The sequence below is a fragment of the Bipolaris maydis genome, assembly GCF_028858645.1.
Source record: "Bipolaris maydis strain C4 unplaced genomic scaffold PSV08scaffold_11, whole genome shotgun sequence".
NCBI lineage: Eukaryota > Fungi > Ascomycota > Dothideomycetes > Pleosporales > Pleosporaceae > Bipolaris > Bipolaris maydis.
The window spans coordinates 1,272,871-1,296,620 of record NW_027093867.1 but is presented as its reverse complement, the minus strand read 5'-3'; the positions used below and the strand labels follow the sequence as shown (position 1 = coordinate 1,296,620).

The following is a 23,750-nucleotide window of genomic DNA, read 5'->3' as shown; positions in this document are numbered from 1 at the left end:
GTGATGCTACCGGGTCTTACTTGACTGAAGCTCGGCTACGTACCCAGATACCAGAACAGTAAGCGATAAAGAAGGGTTCTCAAGACCTTGTCCATCCAGCATGCAGACCCTTGACATGTGTACACAGAGATGTAAGTTTATACTTACAATGCATGCGGCGATGCACCATCCGCATTCTTACCCTGAGCCGATGCATACATATCATATGCTGACGGGGGGAGTCTACGAGGTTTGGGGGGCAGAGTGAGCAGGCCCAAGCGAAAAACTGCAGGATATCGACGATTGAAGCTTTCAATCCAAGCACCATTGCCCGATTTGGTGCCAGCAGATACATACAAATCCTCGATCACTGAATGTTCCGAGTGGATCGCCGATGCGTTGGTATGGAAGAACCGTCGGCCCGAGACGGGCACAGTAGACTGCATGAGCCGCAATCCTTCCCTGCAACCCATTTTTGTTTCGAACAAAACCGTGGGATGGGGCTGATCGGGAAGCGGAGAAGGATGACTTTGTCGGTCATTTCGCGTAGGTAATAAGCCTCGGCATTTGCGCCATTGGGCCTTGGGCACCCACCGGCAAGTTCGGCAATACTTGTTCTTCTCTTCATTCTTTTCGTATATCGCACCTATCTACTAATACCGTCGGTTGTGGTTCAGAGCTAAGAACACCTTCTAAACGGGTATAGAGATAATGAAACGTGTTTCCGCGCCTGCAGACACGGCCAACCGGCCCACGCCCCCATGTACCGGCACTCTTAGGCCCTGCATGCGTAAATCCGCATTCTCTCTACAAGTGCATTTCCTTATTCGTCGCTAGCTTGATGACTTTGCAAAGAAGAGCATGCCTGAGTTGGTGTGGGGGGCCCTGAGAATCGGGGCAGACAACCACATGTCTTTCTCTGGTGGTACGGGGCAAGGAGAGTTATGCAGTCATGACTTGCATTACCACTAACGGTTGAGGGTCGTGATATGAACACTTGCATTGAGTTTGATCAAGCTTTGCCGACGCGGCGCCTACCTGGTGGGTTACCCTTGAAAGGGGATTAGTATGCGGGGATAGGCGGGCGGCACGTCTCGACGCTATTCATTGGGACATACATGGTAAGTATGTACATGGCAGCCGCGTGGACGGTCGGATTTCGGGGACCGATTAGTATGATGATAATGACGAATATGCCTATCTGCGTGAGTTGCATGTCAGCCTCTCTCTCATCCGTGCATGAAAGCAGTTTTAGTGGTTTACCTAACTACTAAATGTAGAGCAAGACTTTGCAGTGCGATCGATCGACAGGAAAATTGTTCATCGGCCATGTATGCATGGTGTGCTGAGACAGTGCTTATCGCATAGTAAGCAAGCACCCGCCGCACGATGGGCGGCCTTCGAGGCGTGCAGTTAGTAATGCGGCGCTAAGGTGTTAGCGTGGGGCTACGGGGGCATGACTTAGTACTCTATTTCTCACTTCCCGTTTACAATACCGTGTTAGGTAACATTTGGAAGACCATGACGGGTTTAGCTCGGTACGTGGATCTATCTGGGCGACAAATACTTGAAAAGAAAGCATGTATTGAGTTACCACTTAGTTACCCCAAATAGCAGTATTGTCTAGGAACTATACATCCCCTGCATTCATGCTATAAAACGGATTTCAACAACAGGGCAACCCTCTAACGGATGTTAATTCAGCAAATGGTTATTTTGGTGGCAGAAGAGAAAATTAAAATAAAACTAACTAAATCTTAACAGATTTTATAAACATTGAGCAACGCTTGTGAATTGAGAACTCCGTTTTGCACAAGGGATCGCTCTTAGGAGAGCAACTACTCTGGTACCTTAGGAATTATGTACCTTGCTAATAAGCTGATTGGGGATAGTTAGAGACGTCCCCTCATACTGCTATGATCTGGCGAAAGTTGATCTGAGATACGAAAAGAGTGTCGTTCGGCCAAGCTGTAAACACAGCTTGTGTTAGCAGTGTCCGCCATCTGTAAGCTACACTAAAAGACCGTCCAGATCTATTTTGATTACGCTCTGGAAAGAATGGTGGTTTTCAATAGCCGCTGTTTCTAGCTGTTTTAAAAACAGATGTTCGACGTGGTCAACGAACGGACAACGCAGCTAAACCCAAGACATACGCACGTACTAAAATATCCACGGAACTCCTAGACTAACAGCGGTATGCAAAAGGCATCCACATACTTACACATACACGTCTGTGTGATCCTCCCTTGCTTAGCTTGAGAGTCCGGGTGGAGCGCTATTGAGCTAGTGTCGCGATATGTAACTACTCGGCTCCTAAAAAACTGTCATGTACCATGTTGCACATTTTCCATGTCGTGTGGCGCCGTGGCACTGAGCCGTTGCCTTAGCCAACCCATCAGCGTAGCGTCTGAGTTGCATTGCAAGCATACCATGTTGCAGCTCGTATTCTGCCCATACACATGGGTTTGGATGATCCCAGTCTGTCCTAGAAGATAAGCTCCAGACCAATGATGACCTTAGTTCAAAAAGCTCTCGAATCATTACACTAGTCATCAACTTAAAATACAGGACCTATACGGGTACATGAGCACTTCCATTTATGGCAGGTCTTCTAGACATGCATCGCTGATTCGACAGCCATAATTACAAGCTGCAACCTGATGCATGTTGGGTAGGCATGCTTACATAATCTAACATGTTTTGGGAAATCCACTAGCTATAAACCCGTGGGTCTGGCGCCTGAAAGCTGACGACCCCTGCTCGTAACATCGGAGACAGATCCCAGCACCCCGTTCAGGTACACGTTCAAGGAAGTGGACGGAACCGCCAGTGAACGACATATTTCCCATGGGTAGCTTGGGCCCACAACCCTACATACTCGCATCCTCCTGCACTCACCGGTATCTGTCCCATCTTTGTGCGTCGTTCCTTGTTTTCCTTGCAGGCAGTGGAGACCACTGTCCCGCCATATTCACTTTTATATCCCGGTACGTTACCTGCTACTTGGTAATCTCGACATCACTTTAAGATGGATACTGCTTCTCTCATCGCTTGCACCCGGTGTGCCATTTCAAAAGCACGATGTGACCGTAAGGTTAGTCAGGCGACTTGCTACTCAAGCACCGAGAACTCGGAATCCTGGACCATCTGGCACGGCCTCTAACGCAGCAACTAGGTGCCATGCTCTCAGTGTGTCGCAAGAAACTATGTATGCCAACCAAGGTGCTCCTCGCGCCGGCCGAGAGCTTCTCGGACGCCGTCTGCGCGCAGTAAGGCCTTGACAACGCCAACAAACACCGTTGGCCAAGATGGCAATCAAAACGCAACAATGGATCAATTTCCTGCCTATTTCATGCCTGAAGATCAAACAAACAACAGTGAACTATACATGTTTGTAGATACGACTTTGCCCCAAGGACAACTGGATCTTACTGGTTACGAGGCCTTCATGGGATTTCCATATCCCGTGTCCCTAGGTAGCGAGCCTATGGACGGGACTACATCTTCTCATCTCTTCCCGTCTATGTCACGTTCGGAGATGCAAACAAACGAACCTCAGCTCTCTCCGCGCGGACCTGGGAATGATGGCTTGTACAAGCAGCAACAGGGGCTCTTCCACGGTCCCAACCACCCCCCGACTCCGCCTTTCACAAGTCCCCAAATCAAGTCGAGTATGCCATTAGGCTCGATGAATAGCCAATATACTTCCAGTCCGAAGAAGAAGAACCGGGATATACCAATAGGCAGCTCAGACGCAACAGATGATGTACTCGGTGAACTAGTGCATGTCCTGGCCCGGCCAGATGCCTGGGATGGGCTACCCACTAACAAGGGTGATGGTACTGTGGCCTTGTCGCATGACGCTCGAGATCGAATAGTGGCAACTGTACAGCTGCTGCTCCAACGTGCGCTACAAATTGGCAGCTCGCCATCATCGTCGACCGAAGGCTTGTTCGGCCGCATTGTATCGCTGCCTCCGTCGCACGTGCTGATGCACTTTATCGAGATTTATGCAGCACGCATTGACTCGGTTCAACCGTACCTTGGTCTCCCTGGCTCCCCAACCGCCAATATCCAAGATATCTTAAATATTGACGCGGTCGACGTAGGCATGTTGTTGATCATTCTTGTCATTACACATGGCGCTATGCTCACAGATTACCATGAGTCACACGTATTCGCACATGGCTTGATTGAGGTGTGTATGGTTGCACTGAACCACGTTCTCGAGCGCCGATGCATATCACAGCCAATGGTAGGAGGGGTTGCATTACAGTTACTTACACTCTGTGTGCGAAGCGGGAAGAGTTCTTTTATTTCGGTATGTATCAAGTCTACTTTTCTCTTGCGTAAAGCTAACACAAATCAGTATGCCATGTCCAAACGAGGCCAGTACCTAAGTGTAAGTTATTGTTATCTTGGATAAGACATAAATAGGATGCTAACAGATCCGCTAGCTGTTGAAAAGCAGTGGAATTTTAAATCCCGAGCACGATTTTCACGACCACGGCTTAGATGGTCAGAGCCTATGGGAGAGATGGAAAGAGGTTGAGACAAAAAATCGGTAAGAATCCTTTTTTACGTGATCAAGTGGTCCGATCTGACCTTTGTAGCCATGTACATGCATGGGTCTATGTGGACCTTGAGATAAGCTTGCTTCATGATGTTCCTCCAGTGCTTTCAAACTGCGATTTGCAAGTGCCTTTACCTAATAATGGTAATCTATGGAACGCACAATCGTACAATGACTGGGTTGGACAGCCTGGTGCAAACGAGATCCAAACGGGTCGCGAGCTACCGTCACTGAACGGTCTTTTCCGGAGTTTTCTCCAAGGTCGACTAACAGGTAGTGACGATGTACCTCCACATCATCTGCGTCTCCTTCTCCACCCCCTACAAGCCATGGTCCTGGAACAGCAACAGCTTCTTCGCATCTTCGATAACGATGAATCGACCAATAGGCATCGTGTTCTTTCCAAGACTAAGGTATTAGGCCGCCTACAAGAGACACAGGATTTAGTCCAAGATTTGGCTGCACTTCTCAATCGACATTCGCAGACTGCCATGGACAGTGAGAACAAACCCTGGGCCGTTCCAGTGGATTGGACGGGCATCATCATGCTGCATATGGTTAGCTTAAATGTATGCACAAGCATTCCTGACATTGAGAAATGTGCCAAGGAGGAGCCTCCAACATCAGCATCAGCATGCGCTGAGATGTGGAGCCGGGTACGCTATCCCGAAGGAGGGAACTACATCTTGTTCCATGCTGGCCAGATCTTCCGGCTTATCGACAATCTACCGGTCGACGCGCGACCCATTTGGTGGCCGGTAGCGATCTACCGCGCATCCATGGCCTGCTGGTCGCTTAGGACGATAGAGCGATTGAGTTCGGGGATCCAGTCCCGGGAAGTGGGTATTGACGCACTTCTACCCAGCGATGAGGAACGCTTTCTCAATACCCCTGCGGTTACCCCGGTCGTCACATTTCCCGACAACAGACGATTACCAATCTTTGAGGGCGGCAACAGCTTGCTGTATTGCATCAGCAAGCTGGAGAACCACCCCACACATCTTGTCAGCAGTGTGCTTGAAAAGGCTCGGTATTTTCTCCACAGATGGAGCTGAAAAGAATCACGACTTGGCATTGTCATTGCATTAGCTTACGGAGAATCGACCAAGAGCATTTGGTTAGAATTGATTTGTCATAAATTGAGCTGAGTTACCAGCCAGGTATGTTCTCATTATCCCTCATGTGAACAAGGACGCCTTTCCGCAATGAAACATTTTAGCAGAGAGGTTGTGGTAGCAGGTAAATAGAAGAATAGAACGGAAATACAAGACCCGAACAAAGACTGAGAGATGAAAAAGAAAGAAAGAAGAATTCATGCCATCGCAGTGTTGTCGCTGTACCGTTCCCCAAACATCTCACTGACAATCATACGATGATAAGAGTCACGTGTCCCCAAAACAGTACGCCTGCAACATACTGGCACAACACTGTGTACGCAGTGTATTCAGAAGTTTAGGCAGTAATGTTCTGGGTCACTCCAGGGGAAGCTTTTTCCAAGATATCTGCCAACTCGAACCAAACCCTCTTGGATAACTCTGCGCCCTCTTCACTGATAACCAGCGTCGACGGCTCAGACACGTGATCATCAATGATGTATTCGCCGGCGCTATCAGGTAGCGCCGCCGCGTTAACCAACGTGCGGCTGCCAACCTCAACTGTGCGACCCAACAACGTCTTGAACACAACAGGCGCCATACCCATGTCCTTGACGAGATCCGACTTGCACAGGCCCGGTGTAACGCAATTGATGACCACGGGATACTTTGCACGGTCCTTAATCAGCACTCTAGTCATGTACCTGAGCGCGAGAATCTCCAGCAGCTTGGAGACATTGTAGCGGTCTGCCATGTCTGCTTTTGACTCATCGTCGAGCGCAGCAAAGATGCTGGGTTCCTTTTTCTGCGGCAGCTGAGTCCAGTGGTGGACCTCTGATGTGACAATGGTGAGATAGGGCGTTGTTCCCGTTGAGAAGGCTGACCTGCGCATGATGGGCAGGAGCAGCAGTGCGAGCAGGAATGTGGAAATCACGTTGACGGTGATGTGGGCTTCGTGGCCTTCTGCGCGCGAGAACTTGCCGGTTGCTATGCCGGCGTTCTCGACGCAGACGTCGAGACGCGGGAGCGTCTCGCAGCGCTTTGCAAAGGCTTTGACGCTGGCGTACGAGGAGAGGTCTAGTTCCCAGACTTGGAGCACACCGCTGCGCTTCTCGCTTTCCTCAATGTCGCGCTTGGCGGCTTCGCCTTTGGAGAGCGTGCGGCATGCGATGATGACGGTTGTGGCGCCGCAGCGGACAAAGTGCCGTGTTGCTTCTAGGCCAAGACCTGTGTTGGCGCCTGTAACGATGACCGTCTTGCCAGCAAATGTTTCTGGCTCCGGTAGTCTGGGCTTGTAGAAGAGCTGGGACTTGAGAAAAGTGGGGAAGCTCGCCATTGTGGTTGGTCTAGTGAAATGTGGTGGAATTAAATGTCTATGCGTGTTTTGATGGATGGATGGATGTGTGTGTGTGTGTGTGTGTCGTAGGTGCGTTATGGCGCGTGGGGGTTTGGATGGAGGACTTTGATGTAAACGGCTATGCTGATGGCTTACAGGATCGTGAGGGGATTTTTTTCAGCTCAAGCGTGAAAAGCATCTGCGCACGAAGGAAGAAGGTGCGGCTGGGGGCTGAAATACGACTGCTTGTAATGCGGCACAGTCACACAGTTAACGTCACGATCGAAATCGAAATCGCCATCGCCGTGGATCGTAGTTTCTATTGTTTCACCCGCTATTACAAATTCGGATTCTCGGGGCCCCGGTACTGCGTCTTCGCTATTTTTGTTTGTCAGCTGCATTGCTGCTGGCCCACTGTCGTTGTCCTGCATTTGTGTTGGCGTTGTACGGAACTCCGTAGCGTGAAATGTCACGTGACGAAAGACACTCCGCTGTATCAATGTCCCTGCCAAGACGGTGCTGAGGTCGAACTTCAACAATAGTGTGATGATAATTCTGAACACCGACCACCGACCATCGATGCACGATGTTGAGTTTACTTTCGATCTCCGGAGCAAGATAGTACGGGGTGCGTATGGAGAGCCGTATCACCTCTGCGGCTTGTGTGTGGGAGTGTAGGACTTGGAGATGGAGATGCAACATCGGACATGAGGGGAAGACACCATGGGACATCCGTAGTAACAATCACAAACTCCAACGTCTAGATATAAACGCTCAAATTATTGCCTCTGTCACAACAGTCACATCACGTTGCTTGCTTATCCATTTCTTCAATCCCCTACTTCTTCCCTCTCCAACTACCACCATCACATCCAACTTCAATCATGATCTCCTTCACTACCCTCCAAGTCGGCACTCTGGTGCAAGCCACTTTCCTGCTAGGCATGAACACCGCCCTAAGCAGCATCTCCATCCCCTCCGTCCTCATCTCTCCCTCGCCCATCCTCGCCATCCGCCAATGGCACACGCAATTCCGCCGCGCCCAAGTTCCCGCCACCACGCTCAGCGCCTCAAACCTCATTCTCTCCCTCATTCTCGCCTACGGCTCCTCTGACAAATCTGGCTTCTTCTCCAATAAAACGACCATGCTCTACGTCGCCAGCAGCGTCATGGCGTTTTTGATCTTCCCCTTTACGCTGCATTATATGAATCCGGTTAATGATGCGTTGATTGAGAAGTTCAAGGAGCAGGAGGAGTTTCATTATGCGGATTTGCCGGAGAAGGATGCAGGCATGCAGACTGCTATTGTAAGTTTTTTTCTTTCATATGTGTTTGCTCAATAGCTGACAAGAGTGTGTTTGTGTGATTAGTACCATGATAAGATTGCGTACTGGGGATGGCTCAACCGCTTCAGGATCGTTTTGTACTCTGGAGTTGTGCTGGTTAATGCAGCAGCCGTTTTGGCATAAGTGTGCGTCGTGGATGTGTACTGAAAGCCAATAATACAATATTGGGGATTGAAAGGAGGCTTTATAGTGCGGTTGTCAGTGAGCTGGGAAAGGTGTGAGACATCAAGAGTATGTGGAGAATGACGAAGGATGTAGAGGAGTGTTGTTCATTTTCTGGGGTTTAGAGTGTTAGATGGGGTGGTGTTATCATGGAAATGAGTATCCGGTGTCTATTTGCATTAGTAACGTCTAAAAATTGAGTTTATTTCCTTTTTCCTATATCTGCGCAAGGGAGAGTTCGTCCAAAATATTTGCTGCTTGATAGTCATACATAGATGACATTGCCGACAACTCGGTGATAAGGAATTAGGAAGATGAATGTTATCAAGACACATCTTCTCGTATTTGGACCAGTCCCTCACAATTCCGCACCAGGAAAAGTTTTTAAGGATTGGGTTTCATTAGGAGTTTGATTTGTATATGTTGTCTTGGGGACCAAACATGTTAAGATTAAAATTGGAAGGTTTACGACAAATATAAGCAAACTTATTTGCTATTCCCACTAGTCGCAATGAGTTTCCCGAATCTGTGGAAGTCAACCGACACGTGTAGCAGAACGGATGTAGAGCAAAATTGGGGAGTAATGACATAGAAACTTCAAATTTATGCTCTTATGTAGAGGCAATTCAGATCTACACTACGCGCGGAGACAAAGATAAAAAAAGAAAAAGGGCTGCCCCGATTTGTATGCAGTAGAGTGCCCAAATCTAACTCAAGCAAAGGAATTATACTTGTTAAACAATCCCTTCGGATCGTGCTTCTTCTTCAGGGATCGTAGCTTCGGTAGTTTTGACTTGCCATAAACCTGCTCTGGCGTCTCGGTACCCCGTGCATAGTTAGGGAATACGTTACGCTGAGGATTTCCACAGCCCGAAGCCAAATCGCTGCGGATCTTCTCGGCGAACTGATCAGCAGTGGTCGTCATCTGTTCAGACACGTTTTCAGGCAGGTAAAACGCGAAAAAGCCATAGGCAACAGCTTTGCGCCACGCATACGCAGTAGAGTCGTCGGGAATGGTTGCGGTAACTCCCAAACCAAACTTCTCTATTAGCCAAGATGCCGAGTTTTCAAGTGCAGGGTTGTCGAGAACAAAGTTGACAAACTTTGTGTATGTGCTACTGAGTGTGGATACCGTAACATCGTTCAGTTGGTAACCCCACAGGTCAGCTCTAACACCCTTTATGCGAGCGAACGCGTCGCCACCAAAGTTTGCAACGTAAACCAGCTTGTTGTAGGGTACAACTGAGATGTTGCTGAATGTCGGCTGTTGGTCAAGGAAAGCTTTGATAGCTGCATCGCCTTGTTCTTTAGTGCCAAAGTAAATCGCGCTAAGACTGATCTCGGGCTGCAGATGTTAGCCAGGCTAGCTAGTACATTGCAGGACAGGTGGTAAGACTCACAACTTTGTTTTTGACAGAAGATGATACGGAAAGTGCAAGCTTATTGTCTTGAGTTCCCTGGTAGGAGCGCAAAATCTTGAAAATCGTCTCGTTCTTCTCTCCGTTGAAACTCATGTCGGCATTGTACACCATACCATTGTTGATCGTATCGTAGATCCGGTATGTCGCCGAAGTGACAATGCCGAAGTTAACTCCAGCTCCCCTCATGCCCCAGAAAAGATCGGAGTTTTTAGTAGCCGATACCGTGAGGATCTGACCGGAGCCAGTTACCATCTCAACAGAGAGCAGGGAGTCGATCAATAGACCGTAAGCACCAGTCAGGGGCCCGATACCCCCACCCAAGGTAACGCCTATGATGCTGGGCGTTGAAGACCCACCAGATGCTGCATGTCATGTCAATACTGTTTCTTTATGAAACTCGCTGGAACTTACGCATTTGTTTGCCAGCAGCGTACAACGGATCGAGCATATCAGCAAAAATTGTAGCAGCTCCAACAGTCATAGTATTGGCTGCAGCATCCACAGTCACTTTTCTGAATTTACTCAAATCAATGTTGAGTGCCCCCTTCACGCCAGACAAAGAAGTGCTGTAACCGTGCCCACCGCCCGTTGCCAAGAATGAAACATTGTTCATGGTTGCATATTGGATGATCTTTTGGACGTCTGTAGCGGTGGCGGGCTTCACAGCAATGTCATAAGATGGCTCAGCTTTGGAGTAGACGGTCCATCTTTGTGTAAAGCTGGTTGCGTAGGAAGGGTCGGTCGTTAATACCACCTCAGATCCCGACGACAGGGTTTTGGCCAAGTCTATGTGGATCTGCTGTGAGGTGACCGCAAGTGCATGTTGTGCAAGGGTAAACGTGACAAGAACGATGGATGCCAAGGATTTCATGGTAATAGAATGATAATGATGGAGCGCTAAAGATGCAATGCGTGTGCGGCAGGGATGAGGGATACACACAAAGACAACGTGGTAACCATTGGAATGGGTTCTGGTAGTACCATTTTATATGGACCTGGTATCTTCTATCAAATCGGTCTTTGGGTCCAATATCGTATTCGATCGTAAGAATAATAGAAAGAGTAAAGAGCTAGAGTCATAGCCACGACGCCTCACCACTGCAAACCCAGCGTGTTGCCCTGATGGGCGGCGGTATTCACAGCTTCAGCCGGATTTTACTGAGAACTTGGGGCCACAGCTGAGTTCTTTGGCCCATGCCATAGATCGATAAAGTCTCTCCCTTGCCGGGTTCTATGCATCTAGCGGCTCCTGTAACTAAGAAAGGCATCAGTCCAAAGCCACAGCATCGTTACGCTGACCCGATTGGCTCAGCTTTGATCGCTAGGAGCCATCCCACGCACTAATGGGGCTTAGATACACGAAACGGCTGCGATGTAGGCTGACACCAGGGGTTGTGAGTAAGTGGTGGTATCGCGGATGTCCGCCGATATGGCGCCATCGGTTTCTTGGTGCTTACTTCGGTGGCTTGCCGACTGTTTAGCGGACATCCGCAATCCCACTGGATGGAGGCTAATAGCTATCAGCGAAGGAACAGCCAATCAAAAAACTAGAATCATCGAGAATAAGACATCATACCACGAATAGAGCAAGCTTTGCAGTAAGAACGTCGATGTTCGCCAAGACATTTAGTGCTGTGCATCACGTGATAACATGATACCTTGTATCGATCGATGAACAGAGCTCACTTCAATCTCGGCTCAGTCTTACTGCTCCAGATACTAGAACAAAACGATATGGTCTACACTGTTCTGTTCCAAATATCATTCGGCTCTCCACACCCGCTCCATGATTGTCGGCTGGCCGGTAGTCGCAACACCGACCTCTATGGCTGGCGCGAGTCCTCGGACCTCGTGATGATACATCCACGTTAAGCTTCATGTGGATTGTACCGTGATTTGTATGCAATTGCAGTGTTGGAGGGAGAAGGCTGAGCCAAGAAGAGCATGCAAATGTGGGGATACGGAAGCCGGACTGAGGAGGAAGCTGAGAGTGAGTAAGAAGATAAAAAGGTAGCAGAGAGGGCGATAGAACATACTCACCTCCAACCTCAGTTCACTCTCCCTTCTCAAGAACATCCATCATGATTGAGGGACTGATTCAGACCGGATCGCAGTCTCTGCTTTCTGTCTTCGCCCCTGCCATTGCCTTTAGTGCAATCAGTGCTGTTCTTTGGGCTATCATCCGCCTCGTCAGGAATGACCCAAAGAAAGCCCAATACAAAACGATCCCCGGCCCGAAAGGTAATTTTCTGAAAAAAAAAGTATTATCACCACTAACATGATTATGAAGGTTTAATACCATGGGTCGGGCCTATCTTTCAATTGCCCTCGACTAACGTTTACAAGAAGTTTGCAGACTGGGTGAGTATATCTCCAAATGGTTTCAAGTTTCGACTAATGACTTGGAAGCATGATGAATATGGTCCGATCTACCAGTTGACGCTATTCGGTACCAAGCATATTCGAATCAATAGCGAGAAGATGGCTCAAGACCTTCTCGCCAAACGTGGTGCTTACTATTCCAACCGTGCCCCCACACCAAACATTCCTGGTGCTAAGACTGATGCTGAGTATCTTCCCCTACTGGATAACAATGGTAAGCATCAAATGGTTTCTACTTGATGTATCGCTGACTGAGTGGCCTACAGAGGCGCTTACAAGGCATCGAAAGTTCGCCCACGAGTGTTTCGCAAAGACCTACAACTACGACATGTATGGTTTTACTCATCTCGAAATTAAGAGAATGATGTACCAGCTGAAGAGGGACAACCGAAACTACCCTAGACTTGCTGAGGAGTTCACACATCGCGTCAGTGCTCGTCTAGCATGGGAAGACGCTAGCCTCAGCACTGCTTTGAACAAAAGCTCCTCTGGTCTTCTATCTGCTATATCACCTGCCGGACAGCTGCCAAATAAACTACCGATCATAATGCTGTTACCAAATGTTCTCAACCCCTGGTATTGGAGGGAAAAGAAGCGCCACGATGCCCAGAGGGAGTTTTGGGTAGGTGCAATGAAAGCAGTCAAATCCAAGATGGAAGCTGGTATCGACGGTTACTCATGGTCACGCACGTTTCTTCAGGAGCAGAAGCGTCTTAAGTTCCCGAGCGGAGTCCAGGACGACAAGGAGGGCGCTTTTGCTGTGGGCATGCTTGCTATCACAGCATCGCTACCCATGTCTTCTCCTATTCAGACTTTCTTCCTGGCGATGTGCCATTACCCTCAGTGGCAGAAGAAACTTCAGGAGGAGATTGACGAAGTCTGCGGTCCCAACCGTCTTCCCACATGGGCTGATGCGCCCAAGCTTCCTATTCTCAGGGCTGTCGGAAAGGAGCTGATCCGCTGGAGGCCACCTGTCCCTACCGGTGTACCTCACGAAGCCGAGAGGGATGATGTTTACGACGGGTATTTGATTGAGAAGGGTACACTCGTCCACGCTACCGAATGGGCACGTCGCAGTGATGAGGCTCTATACCCAAATCCCGAAGAGTTCAACCCTGATCGCTATTTGAACCCGAAGTATCCAACGTACAAAGAGCCTCTCACCAAGTATCCCAATGTTATCAACCACCATGTCTTTGGCTATGGCCGTCGCAACTGTATGGGTATGGAGATTGTTGACTACCAATTGGTCACCATTATGGGATCCTTGGCTTGGGCATTCGATGTTTCTAAGAAGAAGAATAAGATCGGAGTTGGTATGTATCAACAACAATCTTCGCATCCAATAGAAAGCTTACTGACGCATCAACAGATATCCCAGTACACGTTTCTGACTGGACTGACCTGCTCATTACACGACCGGCGCCCTTCGTGTTTGACATCAAGCCTAGGGATGAGCACAAGGCGAAGTTGATTGATACCATGTTTGAAGAGGCTGTCATGGAGTCCGCTGATCTTGCTCTCTGAAATCGTCTCTGAAGTGGGCGTCTTCATTTGTGAATCCTACATCAGCTCAATTGTTGTTGGCTAGCTCTGGTCTTCCTTTTTCGTAGCTCTCTTAAATGTTTACCGCTCCTTTACGTTTACAATTCAAGCTCTTTCAATCATATAAACTTTGAAAAACAATATTTGTGAATGACATCGCTGGGTTAATAGCAATGACTCGCTCATTGGTCAGTCTAAGAATTGCCCACACATCCTCATCTACATCAGCATGTTATAGAATGACGAAACCACGGCTTCACAGTTTGTTTCGGTGCCACACCTCTTTCAATGCTAAAATTCGTATCCATCGCTAGAGATATCATTTAAATCATCGCCTGCCTTTGCATACCTACCTCAGATTTGCAACTTAGCTTGTGAAATCCCGATTGGTCCCCTTGCTCGCATTCTACATCGAAAATGACACCTGATGAATCAATAGCTTAGAAATATCAAGTGATACAACATTTTAACCTCCAAATAACCTAGCCTAGTTTTCCATGTCTACCAAGTTATTGTCCACCTTCACCTCTCCACCCTCCAGACATCACATCCTGAAGAAAAGCACGATATCTCTACACACTCTATTTTGAATCTGCACAAGAGACTACTGGAATGCCAGACCCATATGAAACAAAGACACGAGCGACCCCAGTATTCACAGCACACAGCGCATCAGACACCCAAACGGACCAGCAAACCACGCACTCACAGGACATCCGCGAAGCAATCAATACAACACGTTACATCCGATCTTACGCATCATTATATCCTCTCCTGAATTCCGTTCATCGCCACCGAAACACTCAAGTCCATATTCGTAGTCCAAATCAACAAATCACACGCCGACGGACCTCCGCCTTGGCACCGGACCTCCGTACACTCGAACATCCCCCCTTCGCAATGCACGCCACCCCCTGCACCCATCAATCTCGCGCATTTTGCTCGTCCGGCCTCGCGCTCGGAACTTGCGTGCGAGCGAATTAGTCAGAGGGGGGGGGGGGGGGGGGGGGGGGGGAAGTGTGGCTAGTGGAGAGCCGACGGGGGTGTGTGGTTGTTCTGTTAATAATGGTTGAGGTTGTTAAAGGGTAGCAGCAAGTAGAGTTGTTTACCAAACCATCACACACATCAAGCGGTGAAATCGTCTTTTCTTTGGCGTACATACTGCGTTTGCCGATTGTTCGTCTTTCCTGACGTTTAGGTTTTACTCTTGGGTTTTTCGCCCCGCTGGCTTGACTATTGTGAAGAGAGGATAAAGGAAGAAGAACAAAAGATGAAGGAAAATACGCTCGCAACACCCGATTCAGAAAAGGAGCTCGAGTCGAGCAAGGAATCGTTGGATTTGCATGAAGATGCGCATATCCAGCTGTCCAAAGGCCGGTTTTTGCTGGTTCTGATTGGACTGGTTTTGGCGATTTTCTTGGTAAGTTTTAATTCTCCCTTTCCATTGAAGCCGAAATAAAGAGAAAAGACAAAAAGCTAATAACGCAACGCGACAGGCCTCTCTCGACTTCGTAAGTAGATCCACTACATTCTTCGCTCTCGGTAGCAAAGGGAGAAGAAATGCTGATTAAACGTGCGAATCGTAGACTATCATATCAACAGCCATCCCCAAAATCACCGATGAATTCCACAGTCTAGAAGACATTGGATGGTACGGCTCCGCCTTCTTCGTCACAACAGCTGCAACGCAAGCATCTTGGGGTCGACTCTACACGTTTTTCCCGCTAAAATGGACCTATCTTATTTCGATTGGGTTTTTCGAGCTGGGCAGCGTGGTGTGCGGTACGTTTTTTACCTCTCCCTTTCTCCCCGTTTGCTCTTGATAGCAACCAGAATACTGATTTTTGAAATGTGTTAGGTGCTGCACCAAGCTCAGTTGCCCTGATCATCGGCCGTGCGATTTGCGGTGTTGGTGCTGCGGGCTTGTTTGCGGGCTCATATACTATTATTGCTGTGTTGGTTCCGGCGGCTGAGAGACCAAAGTATAGTGGGCTCATGGGTGCGGCATATGGTCTTGCTAGCGTGGTTGGACCGTTGATTGGAGGTGCTTTTACGAGCCACGTGTCGTGGCGATGGTGGTAAGTGATCTCTCTCTCTCTTCATCTAAATTTTTTTTTTGAGAAGCTTGGCTGAGTGACTGTGTAGCTTTTACATCAACCTTCCTGTTGGTGCCGTATCCTGCCTTTTCATTCTCCTGTTCTTCGTCAACGAGCCACCGAAGAGTCGTCCTGACTGGCGTGGCATGCTCCGTCAGCTGGATATCATCGGCGTTGTTCTCATCATCGGTGCGGTCGTGTGCTTCATTCTTGCTATGCAGTGGGGTGGCACAACAAAGAGCTGGAGCAACTCCACAGTCATTGGCACGCTCGTGGGTTTTGTCATCTTCATCGTGCTGTTTATTGTGGCGCAGTGGTGGCAGGGCGAGAACGCCATGGTGCACAGCCGTATCATCAAGAGGCGTACAGTCGCTGTTGGATCGACCTTCTCTTTCTTGTAAGTTTGGTCTAAGATCGAGGGGATGTGAGTCCGATGCTAACCTCTGCCAGGATCAACGCTGCATTTTCAATTACGTTCTACTATATCCCGATTTACTTCCGTAAGTATATTTCTGTAGTAACTAAATTGAACGGCACTGGTTTTAACAAGAAACAGAGTCTGTTCAAGGTGTCTCGGCATCAACTAGTGGTGTCCGCACTGTGCCGTACATCCTCGCAGTCAGTGAGTGTGCCCGCCCATCCCCTTCAAGCTCTCACTAACCACACCGCCAGCGCTTTGTGTCGTCGTTGTCGGTCAAATCATTTCGAAAACCGGATATGCTTTCCCATGGATGATCATTGGCGCCGGTGTCACGGCCATTGGCTCTGGCTTAATTTACACTTTTGATATCGATTCTCCAACTCGAACTTGGATTGGCTACCAGGTACGGACACCGCTCTTTGCCCTTTTGAATTCCTTTGTTGATATCAATTTTTTAGATCCTTGCAGGATTGGGTGTTGGCGCCAGTTTCCAAGTCCCTGTCATGCTCATTCAAGCTACGACCAAGGAAGCCGACGTACCCCTAACAACAGCAACGCTTCTTTGTAAGTCGAAGGCCATCATAACCCTCTTGAAATGTATCTCTAATCTCTTAAACAGTCATCCAGACATTGGGAGGTGCCTTTGGTGTTTCGGCTGCCCAGACCGCGTTCCAGAACATCCTTCTCAAGCGCTTGGCTGTCACTGCAGCCGGACTAAACCCCGCTTTGGTCCTTGAAGCTGGCGCCAGCGAGATCAGAGATAGAGTTCCAGCTGAGTTTGTCGAGGGAGTACTCAGGGCATACGTGTCAGGTTTTAGGGGCACGATCATCGTTGCCATCGCGTTTAGCGGTGCAGCATTCCTTGCTGGTTTTGGGTTCCGTTTCACGACTATCAAGAGAACAACCGCGTTGGAAAACTAAAAGAACAGAGGCTATGTTCTTCTTTCATGCTCAAAATGATTTTCATATTAGAATTATGGGCTGTAGGCGTTATTAAGTAGGCTAGGTCGTGAAATTAATATGAAAACCGCTGTGAAGTGCTTTACACAGGTCAGGTCCAAGCATTCCACTGTCCAAGAGCTCCCCAATCCACATTAGTAGCATCAATGACACCTCCACTTGTGCTAGGGCCAAGTCCTAGCCCAGGAAAATCCATTCCCTCGAAACCATTTAACCCAGCACCAGAGAATAGATCCAAGCCAAGGTCCGTTCCTAGCTGATCACTGGCTGGCGTGATCTCTTCCACAGCCTTTGGATCCAACACCGTGTCGATGACCTTTGTGAAAATCTTACTCGCCTTGCGGCATAAATTGTAGTTTGCTTCGCCATGCCTCGCTCCAGAGTTTTCCATATGCGCAGCAGCATCGAGATGCGAAATGAGCACGCTAAGCATGCGGATAATTTCCGATCGCGAGATTCCAGAAGGAAATTGCTGGCCTGTATGGTGTTGCTCACGAAGGGCTGTAGCTAGGACTGAGGCAGCTGGAATCCCAAAGAGCAGCACACAATGTAGCATGTCGCGGTGAACATCATACGAACGATCGCGTATTGTACCCAAAGTGAGAGTGTTGGACAGTAAGTCAATTGAAACCCGCAGTAACGCCGTGTTAAGTGTCAAAGGGCTGTAGTCAAGCAGTTTCTGGATCATAAATTCGTTATACCAGTGGGTAAGATGCACGATGCACAGCATCAAGCAGATTTTGGTGGGAACATCGTCGTCCCAGCATGTTTTCCAATAACGCATGTGCTTTGGCAGCATATCCCAACATGTACCTATGCGCTGAGATATGTCTCTGAAAACGTGTTAGTGAAAGCACAGAAATGGTACCGAAGAAACCGTACAGAAGTTGAGCCTCTGCATTTGCGTCGATCTTCACAAAGGAAAATTCGAGTATCTCTTCACGAAACTCGAGAGACATTTGGCGCAGACGCTAGAAACATATGAATTTGATTGATCTTGAGCGAAGCCGACTTACTCACAATCCATGACGCACGAAGCCATTTGCCTTTGGTGTTCCAGCCATCAGGGCCCAAAGCTTGTATGGCCGCGTTGAGTACTTCCTCGTTGCCCGTTACTTCGTCATCAGCTAAATCAAGCGGCAGGTGGATATCGGTATGTCTCTTGCTGATTCTTACAGGGCGACCAAGGAACGTGGAAATGGATTTGTCTTGGTTGTAAGCCGCGCAGAAGAGGCGGCGGCGAGTTTCTGCCAACCAAGTTGGCGCCTGGGCGCACTTTCTATCTTGATGGATGCCGAGCGCGTATATCTGGGTTGCCAACTCCCCGATGCGTCTCCAAGCAGGCGGTCCTAGGTTTACGGTCGTTAGCCATGCTTAAAAAAGTGTCGAGATGACACTTACCAGCATATCCGCACATCATGACTGTAAACATGTAGTTCTCATAGTACATCCATACGGTAAGGTCATTGACTGTAGCAAGCATGGTGGTAAGGAACAGGCAGGTCGTACTTGCACGAAGCAACTCGTCGGTAAAGCGCAGCCTCATGTCTTTGTTACTCACATCGCTGTATGACTCTGGTCCGAAACCGAACGTGAGCGAGCGACCAGCAGTGGCGAGCAAGAAACCAATGTATTCGAGACGAAGATTTTCGCCTGAGCATAGTATGTGAAGATCGCGGGCCTGTAGGGACTGAGATATTGTAAAAGGGCGCGCAGTAGTTTCCAGAACCTGGGCTATCAGCTCCGGGCTTGGTTCTTTGCGTCGGAGATCGTGCTTATCGACGACAGCTTCCAGTGCGTTTACGGCGTCAACCCCTATTGGTGCCGGTATTACACCTGCTTCGTTGCGCGCGTTGTACCAGAGCACAAGCTCTTTTATTATGTCGTAATGACGAAAAGTGCTTAGCACATCATGCGCCATCTGATATCTCATTGATTTGGACAAAGTGTGCTGGTGGGTAAGTTCCCGATCTGATCTCTCTGATGCGACAGATCCTTCGCGCTCAGGTAGTTGGCCCGGCTCTTCGTCCTGAGCAAGCAAAACGGCGTAAGAGCCAGGGCCGAGAAATCCTGGGTGATAGACATCAGCAGCAACGGCATCGGCGAGCTTGTCTCCATGGGATGAAGGCGACAGGAAAACAGCAACGGGATCGTTATTCTTCTTTGATGAGCGGCTATAAATATTAGCCATTGTTTGAGGACATCAGTCGCAGTCTTTGTGTACTTTCGCTTGGGAGGACGAGACGCGCCTGCTTCTGACTCATCTGGCACGGGACGCGGTCTGGTTAGAGGTGCTGGGTGATAGAAGCAGCGGTCCTCGATTCCACGCTGTCGGCATCTGTCGCATTTCGGATGGCCGTGATCGCATTTTGTTTTGTTCAGCCTGCACGGTTCACAAGAGGCGGGCTTTCCATTGCGCCTACTACTGTTGGCGTTCCTGGTAGGTGGTTAGTACCTAAGACGAGGTACGGTCGCAGCCGCGGTCACATTACATGTTGAAGTAAGCGAATATTATGAATACGGTTCATTTGCAGATGCACTAAGTTTCGCGGCTATACGACCATGTACCGTTGTTAGTGGACTAGGCATCTTTTGTCGTTGGATGAAGTTGAAGGCATGTGACCCGGGTGGGCCTAGGCAAAGGTACGTTATCGATAGGCAGCAGTCTAGGCCCAACACCGCTCCCCTGTCATCCTGTCAACGCTGGAGCTTGACATATACTTACCTGTGCTATGAACACGCTAAAATAATGCACTTTCGACTTGGCCCCCACGTGACTGGACTCTCGTGTAGTGTGAATCAATACGGGAGCCGAGTTGGCCCTCAAACGATTCATGTACCCTGAACCCCCTCTCGACTTGGCTTCATGGCAGCTGGCAGTCTCGAAGGCTTCTAGCCGCTTTCCATTTGCGAAGACATGGGCTGGCTGTCCGGAAGCAAGTCTTGTAAAAGAAATTCACGACATTAGGAATGGACTGGGGGTCTTCATAGACCTCGCAACTGTACGTGCATACTACGCAGAACAGCAGTATCTAACAGTAGCAGGTATAGATAGCTGAGCATTTTCTACTTCTCCAGAGAAATCTCACTGTCATCACCCGTCGGACACCTTCGCATTTGCGATAGGTTTTCAATACAGGCTAGGGGTTCTGTTGAGGGTTAACGTTGCCAAGCTCTTATTCCATGTTCATTACAGCCGCAACGGTGTGGTCAAGACTAACGACAGTTCCTACGCCACACTGGAACACCTGATACGCTGTCGGTGGATTTGTCAAATCAATGTCTGAGACTAGTTGGAATATTCCAAATATTCATCTTTCCTGGTGCTTCTGGAAAACGTTACCCCCACAAGTGTGTTCTGGTATCTGACATTCCCACCAGCACACACTTTGTGTAGAATCCGTCATATGTACATCAGACCGTCTTGGCTGAGGTAACCACTAGATCTAATGGACAGAGTCGCATGGAATACAAATCGGTTCCATGGAGGCCAGCCAGCTGTGGGGGGCCGTTTATTCCCCGGTTCGTCTGGACGTAACGCGGGATCGCGATGAGGCCGTCTAGGCTAGTCGTCTCGATTGCACGCCAGCCAGTCTCTTGCTCGAGGTAGTTGGTTTCGCGGCTTGAGAGCATACATGAAGCCATGGGCGTAGCGTGCGTTGCGAGCGTGGTTTGCTTTTTCTCGACCGCCCAACACAAACGCAAACGGTCTGGAGCATATGCGGACGCAGTAGCTGTTGATCTAGCGGTCATCTAGACGGCCAACATGTGATGATGCTGGACGGCGCTGTGTGCGCGTGTAATGTAGGGCAGAGCGGCATGGAGCGTCTCTGCATGATATTGGGACAGACACAGGGTGCCAGGCCGGGGCAGGGTGGGCGGGGCGATGTGCAGAGGAGTTGTATACATATGTAAGTAATAATTAGAGGACTCCAGATGTGATGGAACGAGCCGCTGCACGTGGATAGTGCCCGAGATGCGATGGAAATCGGCGGGCCAGTGGTGATGGCGCGCTGGAGCGCTATGTGTCGACGACGAGGGCGGGAATGCGAATGCGAGCTCCACTTGTTCGCCGAGATTCTATTCGGGTGCATATCGTGCGATGGAAGGGGGATAGTGTGTGCTTATCCCTGCGCGCGCAAAGATCCCACGCTCCACCAAGACAGCACCTCCCGTGTTCCTCCACGTCGCATTCGCTTTCTTGCCTCAATCAACGGTCTGACGACACGTCCAGTAGAGTAGGTCCGTTACACTCTCGTGAGCGAGCGGTCAACTGTCGCAGCCCAACGCCCCGGTCCCTGGCCGTGCTGCTCTCCTCCAATGCCACGCCTCGGGCACAAGAAGTCCGTACTTGTTAACCCCCCACCCGTCTATTCGTCACCCGCACACACACACCAATAACCTCATCCCGTTTCACCGTCCTGGCCATACCAGGGGCTATTATTGGCACTGAACTACGCTAAAATGTGTATGACAGATCACGCCTGGGCTGTCGACAGTGCAAGGCTCGCCACGTGAAGGTACGCCAGACCAACTTGGGCGGAGCATGGTGGACTGATCCAAGAAGATCATTGCTAAGATAGATTCCAGTGTGACGAGCTCAAGCCGTGCTCAAACTGTGCCCGTCATGGCGTCCCGTGTAGCCTTGTTACCTGGGATCCCAACACGCCCCAACCCTCCTCCCTCGCGGCAGGTTCCGCTGCAACTACTCCCCGGCGCACCAACCAGTCGTCCCCGTCTGAGCGACCCATAGCCGTACGATCCGACCCGCACATCGACGCCATGCCTTTGGATATCGTTGCTGACCAGCCAACAGGCGTCGTCGGCATCTGCAACGCCTCCCTCCCGCGTAGACTCTCACACCAGCCAACACGCAGCCATATCCGAAGGCTCATCGCCAGAGTCACAGGCAGACCAGTATCTGTTTCTATCAAGATTTATACACCGCAATGAGATCCCCCAAGCAGACCTTTGGTTGCGTGACCTGGAGCTCCTGTAAGACCAACCGTCGACCTCACCCAACCAGACATGCCGACTCATCTTTTGCAGGCATTTCTGGACCACCGAAGCCCACCAAGAGCTCACACATCGAAGCGATATTTGCCATATGTGGCAAGTCGAGGCTCCAAAGTATGCAGTCTCACACCCCTACTTGATGCACGAAATGCTGGCTTTCGCTGCATTCTCCAAAGCCGACAAGGAGCAGCAGCAAGAACTACGCCACGAGTATTACGCTTTTGGAGTACATCACCAGGATTGTGCCATAAGAGGGCTGCGAAAAAATATTGCCGCTACTGCCCCTCAAGAAGCCGCAGCTATAGTAGCCACAGCAACCTTACTTACCCTGAGTGTATTTGCCTCATCAGGCTTTGAGGCTGAGCACAATCTCAGTGCTATACCACCGTGTGCTATTGAAGGTCTCCTCAACTGCTTTTATCTCATGCAGGGTATGGGTAACGTCATGGCACTTGCACAAGCCGCCATTGTTGACTCATTCCTTGGGCCCTTAGTCAGAGACCCATCCGAGGTGACCCCTTCCCAACCACTATTGTTGGAGTTATTACAACAAACCCCTGCACTAGTCGGTTTCATCCGCAACAAACATGATCTCCCTGAGAGTGAAAGGGCGACTTACTTGGCCACAGTGGCACACTTTGACCCTGCTTTAAGTATCTCGCTGCCTCCCAAGGTTGACAACCGAGAACTACGCTTCTTGTTTTTCTGGCCACTACATATCAGTGCGGATTTTATGGGTCTTTTGCAGCAACGAAGACCAGGTGCGCTAGTCATTCTTATGTATTATTCCACTGTTCTCCTAGCCGCCGAACCACGATACTGGTTCATGAAAAACTGGGGCCAGCGAGTACTAAAGGCATGCCACGAATCCATTGATCAAACCTGGGTTCCTGCCATTCAATGGCCGCTGTCGTTTCTCAACTCGAACGCGACTTTCGATCTCTTCGCAAATCTGATGCGGCGTCAAAATAGTGCTGCAACACCAGGAGGGGTACTTTATCCGCAGCGACCCGCACCTGACATGGCTTATCGACAAACACACCCTGGACACACTGTGCCCACTGAGATGACGAACCATTCATCTCCTGAACACAATTTTGTGGTGACGTTAGCGGAGCAAGACAAGACACCCAAGGTACATATGGGTAATAATACTGTAGACCACGATGTTTGAGTGTGCATACGACATGCCATTATAACATCACGCTATCTGTAGCCAGACCTGTCATGTCCAGCCAGAAACCCTGTAGTTGAGCTGTATCGAATGAGTGCCTGGCGCAAAACGATCACATGCGCAAAACCGTGCCATGGTCCCGCAGCGACCCTTCAACGGCACTAAAGCTTCGGGGCATTTCTCGCTGTCCTGGCGGTTGACTTCCTCAGGTGTGCATATTTATGTACACCGGTTAATCCATTAAT

General features: G+C 49.4%; 8 protein-coding genes across 8 annotated transcripts; 5 read left to right on the top strand and 3 right to left on the bottom strand.

Moving 5' to 3' along the window:
* Positions 1 to 3,255: 3,255 nt before the first annotated feature.
* Positions 3,256 to 5,666, top strand: PSV08DRAFT_378800 (uncharacterized protein). The gene is made up of 4 exons (XM_066093355.1): positions 3,256 to 4,177; positions 4,349 to 4,381; positions 4,437 to 4,543; positions 4,593 to 5,666. Exons 1-4 carry the CDS (start codon positions 3,308 to 3,310, stop codon positions 5,605 to 5,607), a joined length of 2,025 nt encoding a protein of 674 aa, XP_065948726.1. The 5' UTR covers positions 3,256 to 3,307; the 3' UTR covers positions 5,608 to 5,666.
* PSV08DRAFT_320114 (uncharacterized protein) lies at positions 5,653 to 7,161 on the bottom strand. Its single transcript, XM_014221853.2, has one exon. The coding sequence runs from the start codon at positions 6,980 to 6,982 to the stop codon at positions 6,005 to 6,007; it is 978 nt and encodes a 325-aa protein (XP_014077328.1). The 5' UTR covers positions 6,983 to 7,161; the 3' UTR covers positions 5,653 to 6,004.
* Positions 7,162 to 7,778: 617 nt separating this feature from the next.
* Positions 7,779 to 8,843, top strand: PSV08DRAFT_403949 (uncharacterized protein). The gene is made up of 2 exons (XM_014221854.1): positions 7,779 to 8,289; positions 8,353 to 8,843. The coding sequence occupies exons 1-2, from the start codon at positions 7,867 to 7,869 to the stop codon at positions 8,449 to 8,451; spliced, it is 522 nt and encodes a 173-aa protein (XP_014077329.1). The 5' UTR covers positions 7,779 to 7,866; the 3' UTR covers positions 8,452 to 8,843.
* A 220-nt stretch (positions 8,844 to 9,063) lies between these two features.
* PSV08DRAFT_403948 (uncharacterized protein) lies at positions 9,064 to 11,031 on the bottom strand. The gene is made up of 3 exons (XM_014221856.2): positions 10,323 to 11,031; positions 9,891 to 10,273; positions 9,064 to 9,835 (listed from the first exon to the last, which is right to left on the bottom strand). Exons 1-3 carry the CDS (start codon positions 10,780 to 10,782, stop codon positions 9,203 to 9,205), a joined length of 1,476 nt encoding a protein of 491 aa, XP_014077331.1. The 5' UTR covers positions 10,783 to 11,031; the 3' UTR covers positions 9,064 to 9,202.
* Positions 11,032 to 11,855: 824 nt separating this feature from the next.
* Positions 11,856 to 13,962, top strand: PSV08DRAFT_207337 (cytochrome P450; the record flags this gene model as incomplete). The annotated part of the gene is made up of 6 exons (XM_014221857.2): positions 11,856 to 11,901; positions 11,964 to 12,152; positions 12,202 to 12,272; positions 12,321 to 12,507; positions 12,560 to 13,609; positions 13,666 to 13,962. The coding sequence occupies 6 exons, from the start codon at positions 11,856 to 11,858 to the stop codon at positions 13,818 to 13,820; spliced, it is 1,698 nt and encodes a 565-aa protein (XP_014077332.1). The 3' UTR covers positions 13,821 to 13,962.
* A 969-nt stretch (positions 13,963 to 14,931) lies between these two features.
* On the top strand, positions 14,932 to 17,417 carry PSV08DRAFT_411435 (major facilitator superfamily-domain-containing protein). Its single transcript, XM_014221858.2, has 10 exons — positions 14,932 to 15,258; positions 15,335 to 15,349; positions 15,425 to 15,620; positions 15,697 to 15,916; positions 15,984 to 16,331; positions 16,385 to 16,434; positions 16,491 to 16,556; positions 16,607 to 16,758; positions 16,814 to 16,919; positions 16,975 to 17,417. Exons 1-10 carry the CDS (start codon positions 15,109 to 15,111, stop codon positions 17,274 to 17,276), a joined length of 1,605 nt encoding a protein of 534 aa, XP_014077333.1. The 5' UTR covers positions 14,932 to 15,108; the 3' UTR covers positions 17,277 to 17,417.
* PSV08DRAFT_378788 (uncharacterized protein) lies at positions 17,332 to 19,830 on the bottom strand. Its single transcript, XM_014221859.2, has 6 exons — positions 19,808 to 19,830; positions 19,540 to 19,752; positions 18,717 to 19,489; positions 18,336 to 18,664; positions 18,198 to 18,286; positions 17,332 to 18,148 (listed from the first exon to the last, which is right to left on the bottom strand). Coding segments are annotated over exons 1-6 (2,148 nt in total). The 5' UTR covers positions 19,810 to 19,830; the 3' UTR covers positions 17,332 to 17,406.
* A 1,805-nt stretch (positions 19,831 to 21,635) lies between these two features.
* On the top strand, positions 21,636 to 23,689 carry PSV08DRAFT_378778 (uncharacterized protein; the record flags this gene model as incomplete). Its single annotated transcript, XM_014221861.2, is given in 5 exon segments — positions 21,636 to 21,658; positions 21,793 to 21,835; positions 21,906 to 22,112; positions 22,132 to 22,310; positions 22,365 to 23,689. The coding sequence occupies 5 exon segments, from the start codon at positions 21,636 to 21,638 to the stop codon at positions 23,503 to 23,505; spliced, it is 1,593 nt and encodes a 530-aa protein (XP_014077336.1). The 3' UTR covers positions 23,506 to 23,689.
* Between the last annotated feature and the right edge of the window lie 61 nt (positions 23,690 to 23,750).